At 42.9% G+C, this 17,044-nt stretch overlaps 5 protein-coding genes across 8 annotated transcripts; 3 read left to right on the top strand and 2 right to left on the bottom strand.

Moving 5' to 3' along the window:
- Positions 1-40: 40 nt before the first annotated feature.
- MED10 (mediator complex subunit 10) lies at positions 41-878 on the top strand. Its single transcript, XM_003707509.3, has 3 exons — positions 41-197; positions 445-528; positions 613-878. The coding sequence occupies exons 1-3, from the start codon at positions 76-78 to the stop codon at positions 800-802; spliced, it is 396 nt and encodes a 131-aa protein (XP_003707557.1). The 5' UTR covers positions 41-75; the 3' UTR covers positions 803-878.
- Adcy2 (adenylate cyclase type 2 Ac76E) lies at positions 68-9,116 on the bottom strand. 3 transcript variants are annotated; one of them, XM_012295453.2, is made up of 19 exons: positions 8,760-9,116; positions 8,256-8,422; positions 7,822-8,154; positions 7,564-7,758; positions 7,353-7,459; positions 7,148-7,259; positions 6,915-7,042; positions 6,698-6,856; positions 6,497-6,629; positions 6,328-6,398; positions 6,090-6,195; positions 5,880-5,944; positions 5,641-5,814; positions 5,333-5,579; positions 5,107-5,270; positions 4,798-5,038; positions 4,470-4,724; positions 4,281-4,398; positions 68-4,193 (listed from the first exon to the last, which is right to left on the bottom strand). In XM_012295453.2, exons 1-19 carry the CDS (start codon positions 8,830-8,832, stop codon positions 3,922-3,924), a joined length of 3,120 nt encoding a protein of 1,039 aa, XP_012150843.1. In that variant the 5' UTR covers positions 8,833-9,116; the 3' UTR covers positions 68-3,921. The 3 variants fall into 3 exon arrangements, with proteins under 3 accessions (XP_012150843.1, XP_076398005.1, XP_076398006.1); XM_076541890.1 differs by having other exon boundaries at positions 8,820-9,115; XM_076541891.1 differs by having other exon boundaries at positions 8,970-9,113.
- On the top strand, positions 1,077-3,955 carry Hexo1 (beta-hexosaminidase 1). The gene is made up of 6 exons (XM_003707507.3): positions 1,077-1,218; positions 1,627-2,032; positions 2,233-2,679; positions 2,783-3,294; positions 3,362-3,492; positions 3,563-3,955. Exons 1-6 carry the CDS (start codon positions 1,148-1,150, stop codon positions 3,793-3,795), a joined length of 1,800 nt encoding a protein of 599 aa, XP_003707555.1. The 5' UTR covers positions 1,077-1,147; the 3' UTR covers positions 3,796-3,955.
- Positions 9,117-9,339: 223 nt separating the features above from the next.
- Positions 9,340-13,294, bottom strand: E(z) (histone-lysine N-methyltransferase E(z)). Of its 2 annotated transcripts, XM_003707505.3 has the most exons (12): positions 13,034-13,294; positions 12,437-12,750; positions 12,113-12,367; positions 11,823-12,039; positions 11,619-11,642; positions 11,263-11,363; positions 11,018-11,195; positions 10,571-10,945; positions 10,205-10,495; positions 9,926-10,108; positions 9,698-9,863; positions 9,340-9,625 (listed from the first exon to the last, which is right to left on the bottom strand). In XM_003707505.3, exons 1-12 carry the CDS (start codon positions 13,167-13,169, stop codon positions 9,565-9,567), a joined length of 2,301 nt encoding a protein of 766 aa, XP_003707553.1. In that variant the 5' UTR covers positions 13,170-13,294; the 3' UTR covers positions 9,340-9,564. The 2 variants fall into 2 exon arrangements, with proteins under 2 accessions (XP_003707553.1, XP_003707552.1); XM_003707504.3 differs by lacking the exon at positions 11,619-11,642 and having other exon boundaries at positions 13,034-13,292.
- A 1,691-nt stretch (positions 13,295-14,985) lies between these two features.
- On the top strand, positions 14,986-16,698 carry LOC143266321 (uncharacterized). Its single transcript, XM_076541916.1, has one exon. The coding sequence runs from the start codon at positions 15,205-15,207 to the stop codon at positions 16,696-16,698; it is 1,494 nt and encodes a 497-aa protein (XP_076398031.1). The 5' UTR covers positions 14,986-15,204.
- The last annotated feature ends 346 nt before the right edge of the window (positions 16,699-17,044 follow it).

The following is a 17,044-nucleotide window of genomic DNA, read 5'->3' as shown; positions in this document are numbered from 1 at the left end:
TATAGTACCATATCGAAAATCCTTTGCTACGAAAGGGGAACTATCGATACTTAGCAAGTGACGAACATTTGAAAGATGGCGTCTGCATTAGAAAATTTGGAAACTCAGTTGGAACTTTTTATAGAAAACGTAAGACAGATACGTATTATAGTAAGTGATTTTCAACCACAAGGACAGAACGTGTTGAATCAAAAGATGTGAGTATTACGAGCGAAGCATTATTCGTTCTTTCCACTTCATTTGTGTCAACAATATTTCATTAACCTATAGATACATAGTTTATATTTGCTTCGTATACGTATGTTGACATTTAAACGTCCAGTTTTAAATAGACAAATAAATTTGTCACTATTTACTCGACGGATGATTAGTATAAAAAAAAAAAATTGATATTCACCTGATAGCCGCATAAGAATTTATCTATAGCAAAATTTTATTTTTCAGTCAAGGTTTAGTTAACGGCTTACAAGAAATAGATAAACTTAAGTCTCAGGTTCAAGATGTTCTGGTGCCGTTGGAAGTATTCGAGTAAATATATATCAGAATGAAAGATACTTAGACCCGTAAGGTAAGATTATGAAGCAAACGATAAGCAATCCTTTATAATTTCAGCTATATCGATCAAGGCAGAAATCCGCAATTATACACAAAGGATTGCATAGAAAAAGCATTAACTAAAAATGAACAGGTAAAAGGAAAGATCGACGCTTACAGGAAATTCAAAGCAAACATGCTAGTAGAATTAACAAGGGTTTTTCCACACGAATTGGCCAAATACAGAGCGATACGAGGCGACGAGTGAATTCTCATTAATGTTCTTATTTTTCTCTAATCGTTTGTATAAGAGGTATTTATTAAAAGAAATGTTTGTATGAAAAGATTGCAGTATTTTATTTTTATTCGCACTAATATGTACACGTACGTATGTACGAATTATTGATACTCGTTTAGAAAGAAAGGGAATAAAAAAAATATAAGGAAGAAAAATTCCACGATATCGGAGTCGATCGGTCAATAATATGGATATACCCCACTCCTTGATTCCCCTTCTTCGCGTGATTAGCGGAATAAATTGATTCGGACAAAGACGGGTTCACAGCCATTCGAAAGTTAAACAGACCCGGTAACGGCTGGTATACGGCAAAGTATGATCGGTTTATTGATTATCGTTTATTTCGTTGAAATTGGTAGTAGCGCCAGCGTCGAAAATTCATACCGGTAAGTTGCTATGTTAATATCTTATTTGTAATTGTTGAAACAATGACCGATTTACGATATCGATTGACAATAATAATAAACGATCAAATATTTCGCAACCAAATGAATCGAACGATTTTCATTGTAAATGTTGTAAATAATATAACGCGTGGGCTGGATGATTCGGTGTTATCGCAGTTTCGTTGTCACATTTAACGAACAGACGAACATACGTACACGTTAGGTTCGTAACACGAGTGAAAGTAACAGGTGGATAAGTGTACATAGGTAAATCAGTAGAAGTTCGATCGATAACTCGAGACCGCGTCTTTCGAAATACGCACGCGGGGAGAATACGAAATTTTCAAATTCGAACGACTAAAATGGTCAAACCGAGAGGGTAAAAAAGAGCGAATATTTTATCGACAGTTCACCATGGCATTACAAATGCGAGGGCGGACTTTGCAAAAAGGAATTGATCAGGAACGAAACGTCGCCTGTTCCGTTGGAAGTATGCGAGTTATTCTGTGACGCGTCCAGTTCGTTGTGGCCAAAACCAACTGGCCACTTGTCTCTGAGCAGAAATATGGTTCACCTTGATCCCGAGAAAATCTCGTTATCGGATGCACCGAGTGGAACGCGGGTTGGATATCTTCTCGAAACGAATATAAATTTGTTGCGACAGAAAGCGAAGAATGTCGCCGGCAGATTAACGGAAAGCGGTGGTACGGGTATGCTCGTTCGATTGATGGGACTCGTCGAGAGCGATCCTGTCAAATTGACCTTATCCACGGACGAGAGTTACACTTTAAACGTGATTCAAGCGAACAATACGGTGAGTTTTTTTAATGTCTTTTGTAACGGTTTTGCTAGCGATGGTTGAACGGGAGGAGAAAAAGTAAAATAAAATCGAGAAAACAGAAGAAAACGAACGAGGCAAAATAATATACGCGTCGTGGAAAACAAAGAGATTCGAGTTCTCTAACCGGTTTTTAAATTGGTTTTACAACTTTTCTTTGTTTGCTCGATGTTTAGTGGTTGGAGACAACGATCACGGCGAAATCCTATTTCGGCGCTCGACACGCGCTGGAAACCTTGAGTCAGATGATCGTTTTCGACGAGTATCGTGACCAGATCCAAATTCCAAAAGAAATCTCGATCACCGATGGACCAACGTATCCGTACCGTGGGTTGCTACTGGATACAAGCCGAAATTTCATCGCGAAATCGAAGATATTAGAAACGATCGATGGAATGGCAATGTCAAAATTAAACACTTTGCACTGGCATATCGTCGATTCGCAAAGTTTCCCGTACGTTAGTCGAACGTGGCCAAAATTTTCTACGTACGGTTGTTACTCTGCCGACAAGATCTACGAGGAGAAGGACATTCGAGAGATCGTAGAATACGGGATAGTTCGCGGTGTAAGAGTATTACCGGAATTTGACGCGCCAGCCCATGTAGGAGAAGGATGGCAATGGGTAAATTCTCTTCCTCTCTTTTGTCTTAGTTTCTTTTTTTTTTTTCCCCATTTCTTTCGTTGTGTTTGAAACGATCACGGAGAGAAATTGGAATCGATTCCAGGCAGGAAACGACACGATCGTTTGCTTCAAAGCGGAACCATGGAAAAGTTATTGCGTCGAGCCACCGTGCGGTCAACTTAATCCAACCAGCGATAAAGTGTACGAACTGCTCGAAGGAATATACAGGGACATGCTGCGAGATTTTCAGCCGGATCTATTTCACATGGGAGGAGACGAGGTGAATCTAAATTGCTGGAACTCTTCGGTCGTAATTAGAAAGTGGATGCAAGAGGTTAAAGGTTGGGATCTGACGGAAAGGAGTTTCTACATGTTGTGGGATTATTTTCAAGAGAGGGCTTCGGAAAAGCTAAGGCTCGCTAACGAAGGGACGGATATACCGATCGTTTTATGGACCAGCGGTCTAACCAACCAACAAAACATCCACCGCTTGGATCCTGATAAATACATTGTACAAATTTGGACGAGCAAGGATGATCCTACCGTCGCTACGTTATTGCGAAATAATTTCCGAGTAATCTTTTCGAATTACGATGCTCTTTATTTAGATTGCGGGTAAGTAAAGTCTCGATACTTCGATCTCGATTTCTTCTCCTTTGTTATTTGCTCGCGTTTCTTTCAGCTTCTCGGCTTGGATCGGCGAAGGTAATAATTGGTGTTCACCTTACAAAGGCTGGCAAATTATTTACGACAATTCCCCTTCGAAGATAATTAGGTCGCAACGTTTCGAGAACAAAAGGCATCTCGTGTTAGGTAAACTAAACGAATCTCTTTAACCGCGATTTTCGTTCTCTATCCGACTCTATCTATATAAATGTAACAGGAGGCGAAGCAGCTCTTTGGACGGAACAAGCCGACAGCGTGTCCCTCGATTCAAAGTTATGGCCTAGATCCGCGGCGCTTGCCGAGAGACTCTGGGCAGAGCCGAATTCAACGTGGATTCATGCGGAACACAGAATGCTCAGACACAGGGAGCGGTTCGTGAGAAGAGGAATTGCTGCCAATGCCTTGCAACCCGAATGGTGTACACAAAATCAAGGCCATTGTTACGCTTAATAATCCTACCTTTTATGCGCACGTTATTCCATCATTATCATTATTATTTTTATTATTTTTATTATTTTTATCTTTACTTTTATTTGATTTATTATACGGGTAAACTATTTACTTTAATTTGAATGATTAAAATGAATAATTTTCTTGTTTGTCGTCGAAAGGAGTTTTCACGTAGTACGTAGTTAAGGTTCCTTTTCCTTTCACGTGAGTAGGTCCACGACACGTCAATTCGTAACCAGCAGCGATCAAAATTTTCGCCGTGTCCTCGGTAACTTGAAGCTTTCCCATTTCTCCGCAACTGTCCATTCTCGACGCTACGTTCACGGTATTGCCCCAAATGTCGTACTGCGGTTTCTGTGCTCCAACCACGCCCGCTATCACGGGACCGTGATTCAAACCTTGATCAAAGAGATGTTCTTCTTCTAATTTCAACATACTTTTGGCTTTCTCCCTCTGTTTAGATATTTCGCCTTTCGGGAACTTACCTATTCTCAGTTTAAATCTTTGAAAGGATTCTTTGTTGATCTGATCTAGAATCGTCATCAGAGCGAGAGCAAATTCAACGAGAACGATGATATCGTGATCTTGTTGTTTCGCCGGATCCTACAATTTCACGAATAACACGATTTCAATTTCTCAATTGGAAAATTAAGAAAACGAGAGAGATTTTCTACCTTTCTGTCGGTATCTTCTTTCCCAGGACTAAGACCGGAGGCAAGCATGTACGTACTGCCGATAGTCTTGATCTTTTCGATTCCGGAAAACTTCGGTTTCAGCAGTAACTTATCAAAGTCGCATATGATCTCGTTCAAAAGTCTCAAGCACTCCAATCCTTGCTTATTCACGTCCGTTTCGTCGTAAAATTCTTTGTAATTTGGAATAGACGCGAACATCACGGCGATACTGTCGTATCTTTCGTGATAAAGATCCTGCGAGGAATACGATGGGTAAATACGGATGGGTAAGAAAAAGCGTATCGTTACGTTTTAAGGGAAGCGTTACCTGTGTCGCTCTAGCGTTCGTTAGGAAATGTTCCGCCACGTGAGCCGGCAGTATGTTCTCGAGGAGGATCTTGTTAATGCCTCTCATCGTTTCAACTTCGTCCTGTTCTATTTTCAGTTTACTTTGCCAGAGAAAATCGGTTCTCGAGGTGTATTCTACCTGCCTGTCCAACACGTGAAGCGTCATAGAGACCAGCGCCAGCAGATATCCGATTCGAAGGAGATAGTGGACGCGATACGGTCTGCGAAAACGGAAGCGACCGACCGTAGAAAACAAGCAGTCCGGTATATTTGACGCGTATCTACTTACCCGAGGTCTTCGCTGGTATAGTACTCTCGTATGGCCGGTGCTTGCGAGATAGCGACTAAGACCGTCGTTACGGAAAGAAACATCGCGCAAAGTTTCAAGAGAAAATCGACGCGTAAATGTGTCCAACCCACGACCAAGCACATCACCGCCGAATACACGTATAGCTAAAAAAGCGTAACACTTCTCGAATTTCGTCTGGAATTCTGAGAGAATCGTTTATACGCACCGACGCGACGTCGTGTTCCTTCGCTTGATCGACATCGATCAGGCTAACGACGGAAGAAACGGTGGCCAAAAACACCGTGATCGAATACACCGTCGATCCGATAATTCTGCTAGAAGCTAATCGACGAAGACCACCGTCGCGACAACGACGAGCACGGGCACAGTTACCTGTGCTCGGCCAAGACGCTAGGGAGCACGCGAAAAAACACAAGATACCGGCCGTGAAACAACCGTAAACCGTGACGCTCCTGTAAAAATTACTTTACTTTTCATTCGATCCGATCCGATCCGATCCGATCCGATCCTTACCTCGGTAAATGAATAATTTGAATAGCAAAGATCATCAGGTAGATCGTACTCGAGGCGAGGAGATACCAAGGATACTGTTCGTCGATCTGTTCCTGGTATCGAAGTTCTCTGTTTCGGTCGTTGAACCGATAAGTAAGAGACGACATACCCTCGCTACCACCGCCGCACCACCCTCTGAATTCGGTTGTACGCGTATTATTGTTACGTTATATTCGTAGTCGCGAGTAGTTAGTACTCACTTGAAGTCGGTGAAACAACCGAAATTATCGTTTGCCAGCAGACTCGATTCGATCATGGCAACGCTCTGAAAGAAATAATACGCGTCCCGTTTATTAAGCACGTTTTATAAGCTCGATATCGTTATCGAGCGCGTTAACGAACCTCTTTCATGTCCATTTTCCGTTCGGAAACAAAAGACGCTTATGAAAGAAAGGAACGTGACAGCTTACCGTTATACCGATATTTTTCGCGAGCGTAGCTTCCGCGATATTGGCGAAAGGCTTGTCCGCGCCCCAACATTCGACGTACTTGGTCATTTTACTGCTCGGCCTCGATCTATTTACAATCGAAAAGAAACTTGGTTAAAAGTAGTTTCGTCGTGAAAGATAGGGAAGAAGATAGGGAAAGAGCGCGGTTGCTGGAGGGACAGCAGCAGGGAGAGAAAAGACAGAAGGACTTCGTGTTCACCTCGAGGGTACCGAGGCAGGGCCGTGCGTACGCTGATCGTTATCGTCCTCGACGTTCTCTCGGCTGGTTTTCTAACAAAATAACAAATATCATTGTACTCTTTCTAACCGAACCGATCGAAAGAGGCGGGGTAGAGTGAACGACTCCGACAGAGTCGGAGAATACTCACCTCCGGTGGTATTATCAAGAAAGTTTCGACGTTGTGCAGAGCGAGATAGCTCTCTCGAGATCCCCCGTCGCCGGGTTCCACTTGGAAACGGTTTCCGAGTTGAAGCAGAGTGGCTTTGGTTATATGCACCCTCCTTGAAAAGAAAGAAACGGGAGAAATTCGAAGGGCTTCGAAGAAGGACCGCTTACGTCGCGTACGTACCCGGGCACACCTCCGCTCTCCATGTGATTCGCGAGCGTCACGTCGTCGCTCCACACGTCGAATTGCCATTTACGTAAACCGAGTACACCGCAAAGAACGTTTCCGGTGTGTATTCCGATTCTCATGTCCACGTTGAAGCCGGTCGCTTCGCGGACGAACCTAACGCGAAAGATCACGCGTGATCGACCGAATCTTTCCTGCCTTTTCTCTGGCCTACCTGATCGCGTCGATCATTTGTAGCCCCATGTTGACGCAATTGTACGCGTGATTTGGACGAGATATCGGTAATCCCGACACGCAGTAGTAACAGTCACCCAGGATCTTAATTCTCATGCATTGATTATCCTATAAATATTTATTTATATATAAATAAATAAATTTATATACATATAAATAAATAAATAGCGGGGATAGATAGAAAGAGGAGCAACCTCGCGGATTCGAATTTACCTGAGCAATTTGGTCGAATCTTCCGAACAACTCGTTCAACGTTTTCACCAGATCCGAAGCCGACAGCTGTTCCGAGAGCGGCGTAAAATTCACGATGTCCGCGTACAGAATGCTGAGATTCGCGTACCGACAGAAAGAAACATCGTCATCTCGATTCCTTTCCAGTTGCCAGGATAGCCGGTTCGCGGTTCTTCACTCGGCTTACCTGACGTTGTTGTGCCGTTGCACGTACATTTCGTGAAATCTCGTCTGCTTGTGTTTGCTGGCTTCTTGACAAGCATCCGCCATTTTCAGCATGATGCTTCTTTTCACCTGTCTCGATCGAATAACCACGCGTTCTAATTGACTGCTGCTCGTAGTCGACGCGAGGCGAGGCCGGCAAAAGGGCCGAGATACGAAAGAGAAAGATAACTCACCTCGGCCGCGATATACGCCGGAATAACGCTCAGTAACAGTTGTTCCTGTTGCTCCCTTTCGCGTTCCAATTTGATCCTGGATTCGATCACCGTTTTCGTTCCGGAGAACGTACGACTGTGCGCTTTCGCTGTCAACGCGCTGTAGTACGATCCTGCGAGAACCGCCGCCAACAAGAACACCGACTCGCCGCACGCCTGCAGCGATCGTTCGTCGTACAACCGAGCTAACGAATATTAACATCGTTACGCAGCCGTTACCTGTGATATCCGATGATGGGACGCAGAATGCTCGACGAACGACAAGTTTACGGCCAAGTGAACGACGATCAGGAGTATCGCGAGTATCGTGGGCGTCCGTCGGCCGTCTCTCGGTAACACAGCGATGATCGCGAGAACGATCACGAACAACGGAACCGAGCCACGACCGATCAAAACTCCGACACCCAATACGACCGAACAAGCGAAGCCTACGAGAAATCTGCTCGTGGCCGAGCTCGAAGTCGACGGCAGTCGCGTTACGATCAGCGAGCCCAATGACCAGATCAGCATCGCTGTCAAATTCGATCCAGGGACTATCGCCTTGCTCGGATCCTATAAAAATCAATTATTTTCTTTCTGCCTCCAGCTCGGGTAATTACTTGTCGACCGCGTTACAGTACACAAGTCGGCGCATTCGTTGTTTACCAATTTACCTCGAGATTGCTCACGCAGACGACTCCCAGGGCAATAGTCAAAGCGACCACAGCGACGAACAAAGTACCGGTGTACAGGGACGTGGTCAACTTCCCTTCGTATTTGTTCCGCAATTCTTCCAATTCTTCGACTCCGGTTTCGTTTATGGCCCGTTCCTCCGACTTCTCTAAAAATTCTCGATTCGTGATCCTACCGTTCCTACATCGAAAATATACCCTCGTTTTTCCCCGACGCGACGCGACGTTTCCGTTCGCGACACGCCGCGAAAATTGCCCAACTGTTACGAGTTGGACGACTGCCAACCAGAACTATTTTCGATCGATCTATAACACGCGAATCCTGTTTTGCGTTGCTTCGCGAGGTTCGCGCGCGCCTTTTCCGGAATCTTACATCCATAGCGAAAATAATCGTTGCGTCGAAACGCTTCGTGCTCGCGAGTCTAAGGCTAATTATCGTTGATAGGGAGCGGGTCAAGTTCGTTCGCGCGAAATACTTTCATTTACCGTTTGTCGATCGTGCATCGATTAAACGAGCAAGCAAATTTCTACTTTCGCGCGTGTTACCTCCGTCTCGCATCGCGCACGATTTTATCCCTTTCCTTCGATTTCCCTCGAAACTTCTGACGCTCTTTCGATCGCGGTTTCGACTCGAGGATCGTGGAAATCGTAGCTAAAAGAACGTTGCGAATAAAGTACGCGTGGGAAGTTTGTCACCTCCGGCCAAACATTGCCCTAACAACTACGATCGATCAGTTTTTATCAATCGACGCGAGTTTAATTAAACACGAAAAGCAATGGCATCGCGCTCGATCAGCCGTTCTCGCGAACGCTAAACTCGCAACTGGTGGCCGAACTACGAGCCAACTTTATAGCGACTTCCTTTCCTATGATTCGTTCGAGTTAACTCCGTTCGAGTTAACGAGCATTCGCGACGCGTACGCTTTCGTTCCAAAAATAAACGCGATCGCCACCGTTGCGAAACCCGCGCGCGTTTTCGTCTTTTTCTCTCATAGTTGTTCGCGATTAATATCCTGATTCTAGGATATTCGCGCAGGAATGAAAACGACAATGCGGACACGTAACGTTTTCTAAAATATATTTTATTAACTAGCTTTTATTAATCGACATAGCTAGAGAATAAAGATATTTCGGTGGCTCTTCGAGTCGCTGAAACGGTGATTCGCATCCGATCTGCAGTCTTTCGCTCCTTCTTTCTTCCTTTAGCATTCTTATTCGCTTTCTCGTGCGATATTATACGATACGCGCGTTAGGTTAGGTGCTGTACGATACAGTTCGTACCGTACGCGCGTTACAAGAATTCCATTTCGCGTTCGATACCGACGAATTTCAACTGCTCTGTGGGTCCGTATCTACGAAAGAAAGAATAACATAAGATAATTAACAATTATTATTATTATTATTAGAATTAGAGATTACTGTACCTGTAGTCGAAAAATAATTCTTCACCGGGTTGAATAGCTCTTTTGGCGAAAATGCCTATCCTGTGATCACCGTTTACCATCATCACTTTCGCGTAACAATTAGGATTTATGGAATGATTCGCGAACCTTATCTTGTTTCCTTTCCGCGTAGCGTCCACGACGAAATCTGTGAAAGTTCGAGCATTATAGAAGATTCTTCTTATTAGATGGTAAGAAAATCTTTCTTACCGTTATTCAGATTAAAAAGAAAACTGCACATGTATTTGTCGTAAACTTTGCCCCTTCGGTCGGCCTCGTCTTGGCTTATAATTTCGCCGCAATACTCCGATATGAACTCGTTTTTCGCGGCGGACTCTTTAAGGAATATTCCCCAACCAGCAACGTCGGACGGTGCCATTAAAAGATGTTTGTCTGAAACACGACATACATATGCATATATATATCGATATCGCGATCCGGTTAACGGACTCGCGGCGCTATCGTTTCGAGCGAAATGCGTTTACGTACGAAGACCACGTTGAACGCTAACGTTTCTGCAAGATATTTTCGTAATATGAAACTGATCCGCGCCGCAAGTCTGGCAAAGGTCTGGATCGCATTCCCGCACAGCTAGGTAACAGGGACACTGTTTCGTGTTGCATTGAGCTTTGCACCTGCATCCTGGAAAACGATTCTGGCATTCGCTACTACACTGGCAAAACTTTTCGCAAAAATTCTGAGCTTGTATACAGGGACACGAGTTGTCGCACTGTCTTCCCGGATGATCGCACGGTGCAAAGTTATGCACGTGGTTGGCACCTGAAAAACGAATAAAGGCTCGTTAATACCTAGAGTATTATAGGTGAGTATTACCAGGTGAGTATTTGATATTACCAGAATCTTTTTTCAGTTGTATCTTTCTGCAATGCATTGACCAAAGTCGATGTTTCTTCTTTTTCTTTCGCGGCGGCGTAAAGTCTTTTAAATTTTCGATCGTCGGTATATCCGAAGCCTCCTTCTGCGCGAACTGATACACCTGTTGGCAAGTTTTGGTTAACATTATCTGCGCTAAGGCGCACGGATTGCCGGGGAATGCCTTGTGGAGAGCTCGAAACAAACTTTGCTCCGAACCAGTCCACGAAAATTCGTTTTCAGTTTTGACTCGTTCGTCGAAACCCAGCAACGTAAACGGGGTTTGGTTATCCGGCTGCACCTGATCTTCCATCGATTCTTCCGATTTCCTCTCCTTGTTCACGTTTTGCTTAAAATCTAATTCGGAATAATGCCAAACGTAAAATCTAAACTAAAATATTATAATATTTACTAAAATATTTCCCTTACCTTGACAACCGGTTCCCTGTATGTACTTGTTGCTGTCGTTACTGTCTTCGCTGCTCGCTTCGTTTCCAGAATCTACGCTCGCTTGTTTCCGCACTTTTCTCGGCCCTCCTCGCTTCTCTTCGTTATCCTCGTCTTTGACGTCGGCCGCTTGCGCCGCAAGCTTCTCTTTCATTCCTTCCTGTATAGAGAACAATCATTGTCGCCTGTTCGCCGATCTATCGAACACATTTTGCCAAGTCGTTTACCAAATGCATGTAACATTCCGTTCCGCACGGTTCAGAAAACGGTTTCAGATCCGGTCCTTTGCGTTTCTGTAAATTTGGTCCTGGATGACAGACCTGAAGTCCTACGGGTAACGATTAAGATTTCACGATAAAACTGCCATCTAAACGAAAAGCTTCGAACGATCAAATATAATGATAAATATAAGTATTATATTATAAGTAATTAGAAGTTCCGGCGTTGAAGCGAATAAATAAGACAGGAACGAAGAAAGTAAGTGTAGAGAAACTGAAGAGAAAGGAGAGACAATGGGAGAAAAAAATAGAGAAGCATTCGTTCGAATAAAATGATCACGTTTCTATGCAGTGTGGTTGTTTACCTGGCGGTGACGCTCCCCTGGCTGCTACAATAAATCAGTAATTATAAATGATTGCGATCAACGGATGTTACGTCGATTTAAAGCAGGAATACGATACGGTATGACCGTTTACCGATATTTCGGTACAAGTATTCGCGAGGAAACCGAAAATGCGTGATCGAGATCGAGAAAAGACCGCGGTCGTTACCCTTTCTATATACTCACGATGAAGAAAGCAGTCGTATTTGAAACATCTTCGACAGAAAAGAGTGTGAAACGAATGCATCGTCTGTTCCCTGGGTACGCTCTTCGCGTTCGCTCCGTCGATATTCGGAGTGCATTCTGGCGGCAAGACGTTCGGGTCCGACCTTTCCGTCAGTTCTATGTACTTTTCTTTTAATTCTTCCGGCCTACCCTTACCAGGGAACATACTGGATATTGCCTGAAACGTTTATCGCGAAACATCGTGAATACCGGGAGCGAGACAAAAACCAGGATCGAACAACCTTACTTACGTTAAATATATGCATGGACGGAAACGGATTATTTTTATCGTTTACTGTTTTACCATCTTCCGACAGTTTGTCGTTTTTCGTTTCCGCCTTAACGCTATCCTTCCTATCTTTATCTTTATCCTTACTCTCGTCTTTTTCTTTACCCTTCTTCGTCTGCTCTTTGTCTTTGTCTTCCCTTTCGTACTGTATCAAAGCGTTCACCAAATCCACGAAAATAGAATCATCCATGAAACCGGATTCTCTGTCTCCGTGAACCTAATATATACAAGACGATTAAAACTTCTCCTAATTCTTACAAAATACTCTGCCGTTTAAATTTTATACCTTCCCGTCGTAATTCTTTATTAATTCCTCTATGAATGTACCGTCTTGATCTAAAATTTCATCCCCCATGTACGGTATATTATGTAGAACGGTTTCATCTTCGACCATGAAATTTTGTTGTATCGGTGCCCAGGTATACATGGTCGGTATAGGAGTGACGGCATTGATTATTTTAACGGGACAGCTTTGAATGTCCCCGTCGGAACTGGTCACTTCTGCCTTCTTCATACACGACACGTGAGCTGGGATATCCTGCATCGCCAGCCACATTGCCTTTCCATCTGCCCATCGTTTTTGCTCGTGCACCAACAGCTCTAACCATACGATTGATCAGTGTGATTATAAACGCGTTAGTATACTCGATTTACCGCGTACACGCAAACCACCAAAGTTTTCTCCTCCTCTTTAGAGAGTTTCATTCTTTCTTACGGTTTTATTACACAAGGCAAAATAGAAGAAAACTAAGAAGTCTCTAGTTTCGCTATCGAAAGAAACGAGTGAATTTAACAATGCTTTAAAGGTGTTGCGTATACACGGAACAGATCGATTTTAAATTTCTCATTGAATAGGGAAGAGAATAAGGGGCAATATACTCACCAGACATAACCTTTCGATTTTGATTCCAAGCTATTTTCACTTCGTCCGCGCGCTTGTAACGTTTCATTTGTCGCAAACGCATATATTCGGATTTGACACGTTTTCTCCATTCCGCGGATATTTTTGCTTTCGACATTATAGCGCGAAATTAATTCATTGCCAAAAAATAACAGAATCGAAGCAACCAGTAAACTAGAAAATCGCACCATCCAGCGTCGATCGTTAACGGCTATGTTCATGTCAGAGAGAATTTACGGGTCACTACAGGACGCTCTGTGCACAGTCATAACTGTATCTAACTTGTCATTTTACCAACATAGATGGCACTTGCGAATCCTGGCACTCGTCCGCTAGATGACGCTAGTATAGAGAGTGGAAATTTTCCATTATCGTAGTTCCGGCGCTAGCGCTACTGTTTTCATCGTTAGCGCGGCAAAATTAGAAATTCTTTAAATAATGTCTAAATGACGCAAATGACTTTTAATGCAGGCTAGTTGGACGTCCCGTGCTACGTACGGGGAATTAATCGGTTAACCTTGACCCAGGACAGGATCCTGGGTCGTCCCATGAAACCGCTGGTGCCCAAAAAGTTCGGTGAGCGGTCGAAAATGTAGCTGGAACTTTAACGGCCAATTTTGAACTTGGGACTAAAAAATTGGCGTCCATCTAGCGACGAAACGGGTGAACTAAACCTAAAAAATGTGGGTCCGATCACGCTTATAAGGAAAATAATAAAATGAATATTTCGGAACTTTGACGACGTAGTATGGCTTCTGAGGCATTTGGAAACAAATTTCTGTTAGGGTTTGATGCGTTTTGATGCCTCATAAAGCCAGAAAATCAATTTTTGTCGAATTCGGTCCAAAAAGGTACATTCGGCGCCATCTAGCGGCGAGCGGCGGAACTACGCGAGATTAGAATTAAGATTTTTGCCGATATTAGGCAATGCGACATACTTCTGAGGGTCAGAAATTGTTCTGTGACCTCTCCAGAACCTATATATTGCCACAAGAACCTCCTCAGAGCGATAGGAAAGCAAATAAAAAAATAGGTCAAAACATGGACTAAAAAATTGGCGTCCATCTAGCGGTGAAAGTTGGAACTACAAAAAAATTAAATTGCGATCTTCTTGACAACTAGTGAATTTTAAGTACTTCTGAGGGGCAGAAATTGTTCTGTGACCTCTCTAGAATCTATATAATGGCACAAGAAGTACCTAAAAGCACTAGAAAAGGAAATAGAAAAATAGTCCAAAACAAGGACAAAAAATTTGGTGTCCATCTAGCGGTGAAGGTTGGAACTACAAAAACATAAAAATGCGACTTTCTGGAATAGTAGCGAAATTTGAGTAATTCTGAAGCTGAGAAAGTGTTATGTGATCGCATTTGAACCAAAATAAAGCAATAACTATTTCCTGAAAGCTTTAATAAGGAAAATAAAAAAAATGTCATTTTATGGGAAAAAAATAGTGGCGCCATCTAGCGGCGAAACTGCTATCTATACTGAAAACGTATATCCGAACATGCGTTAAGGAGTAATATAAAAAGTAATATTGCGACGTACTATGTTTCTTTAGACATTTTAAAGCAAAGTTTGTTGAATAAGTTATTCATTTTTTTGCTTATTAAGCACTCAAAATCAATTTTTTTTTGATCCCTTTGCTACGTGTTCGACCATACATTTTTCCAGTTTAGTTCGCAGTTTCGCCGCTAGATGGCGCCACAAATTTTACTCCATAAAATGACATTTTTTTTATTTTCTTTAATAATAGTCCTAGCGGGCTATAATTAGACTCGTTCGTTTCCGTAGGCGACAAGGAACAATTTGTATATCTCAGAATTTCGGAAAAGACCCTAGTTTTCGAGAAAATCGAGATTTTCTATTTTGGTAGTTCCAACTTTCGCCGCTAGATGGACGGTAATTTTTTAGTCCATGAAATGGGCTATTTGGATGGGCTATTTGGACGTGCTATTGAACACTTCGTGAGGAAAATTTTTGAGTCTTTAGTTTCTTTAAGTATTATTTGGTGTCGTTTATTTTGAGAGGTCTTGCTTTTTTTACAAAATCTTAAACATTTAATTTCGTTATTAAGAAGAGTTTCAAAGGTGAGCGAGGGACTTTCCTCCGCTATACCTTGGGTCCCGAGGGCCCAAGGTGTTGAGGACGCCGTCATGGCGTCCCCAAGCGACGCCACTAAAGTAAAGGGCAGGGGTGGTAGTGCTGCCCAAAAAAGGAAAACTGCAATGGATGTTGAATCTACGCCGAAAAGGAAAGACGATAGGCAGATGGATAATGGCTCTGCTGTTGCTGATTTGAATATTACGCTATACCCGTCTGGACATAAGGGACCTGCTTATGTCTCTTTAAATCTCAAAAAGCAAGAAAAGAAGGTCAGGAATTCTCAACATTTACTCAATGTTGCAAGAATTGTCAGTGCAGCTGGTGTAGGTGCTGAGGAAATTAAGCCTCAGGGTTACGGAAGGTTCGAGGTGAAATTTAAGACTGCTGAACTTGCCAACAATTTTACTTCCAGTAGGCTTCCTGAGATCAAGAAGCTCAACCCAATGATCCCAAGATTCAGGGTTCAAAGGAGGGGTCTTATCAGACAGATTAGTGTAGATCATGACTTACAGGATCTAATAGCTAAGTCTGATTCTCCCTGTAAAATTATAAATGCTAGAAGGTTGAATAGAAGGCAACTTAATTGTGAATCTAAACAAGTGGAGTGGGTCCCTTCAGAAACTGTCTTACTTACATTTGAGGGAACGGTGCTTCCGGATTCTATCAAAGTCTACAATCTGGTGGTTGTGCCAGTTGAAGTTTACGTGGAGCCACCGAGAACGTGTTTTAACTGTTTCCGGTATGGTCACTCCAGCAAACATTGCAGGAGTGCTCAAGTCTGCAGGTTTTGCGGTTCTGCTGATCACTGTAAGGAAGAATGCCCCGACAAGGATGAAGTTAAGTGTCTTCACTGCAAGGGGGATCACAAAACCTTTGATCAATCTTGTAAAGAGTTCCAAATTCAACAACTTATCTCCAAGCAAATGGCTTTTTCAAATGTGAATTTCTGGGAGGCTCGGGACTTTGTCTCCAGAGGTTTTCAATCCTCAAGTCAAGTTTCCAAGGCCCCCCCTCTAACAATAGAACACTTTCCACCTCTTCAAGCTGCCTCTCAGAGCAGCGTTATGTCTCTAAAGTCCTTTGGAGGTCAGCAAAGGCCTGCTCCTCTTTCAGCTTGGAGTAATTCTAACTCTTCTAGTGGTAGTACTACTTCTTCTGAAGGAAGTGTGCCATTGAATACTTCTGTAACGCATAAGACTACTACATCAATTAACAATGATTGTATAAGTGATTGTATATCTACATTATCACCGGTTAAAAGAAACATTAAGGTTTCGAGTCTGAACAACGCTTGCTTCAAAAGTGAAGTCTCTTCTGCTCCATCCACCTCTTCTCCAATTGTTTCCAATTCTAAAACTGATCTCACCACTTCTCCTCGTTCATCCTTTGGCAAAGCACTCTCTTGCAGTCCCCTAAACGTTTCCTTATCTCAACAGATTTCTACTCAAATGAGAACTTCCTCTATGACTTCTCTTTCACCTTCCTCCTCTGTTAAAAGTGTTAATTCTCTTAAACAATATAAAGCCAATCCTAAAAAGAAGTAGTGATGGCTCATCCCGTTAATTTACTTGTTTGGAATTGTAGAGGAATTATCCCTAAATATTCTGAGCTTCCTATTCTTTCAGTTCAAAAGGATATTATTCTTCTCACTGAAACATGGCTTCAACCTGACAAGCATATTCATTTAAATGGCTTCACCATCCTTAGGGCTGACAGGTTGGGCTTCAGGGGTGGAGGCATTGCTTGTTTCATTAAAAGTTCATTAAGATTTCAAACCATTTCCTTTAAGAATTCCATTGATGATCATACAGAAATTTTAGGTTTTCAACTCCTCACTTCCGCTGAACCTCTGAACGTAATAGTAATTTATAGACCTCCTGGTTTTCCTTT

Source organism: Megachile rotundata, unplaced genomic scaffold (assembly GCF_050947335.1).
Source record: "Megachile rotundata isolate GNS110a unplaced genomic scaffold, iyMegRotu1 scaffold0229, whole genome shotgun sequence".
Taxonomy (NCBI): Eukaryota; Metazoa; Arthropoda; class Insecta; order Hymenoptera; family Megachilidae; genus Megachile; species Megachile rotundata.
The sequence above is the reverse complement of the archived record's forward strand: the minus strand, read 5'-3'. Positions and strand labels throughout refer to the sequence as shown.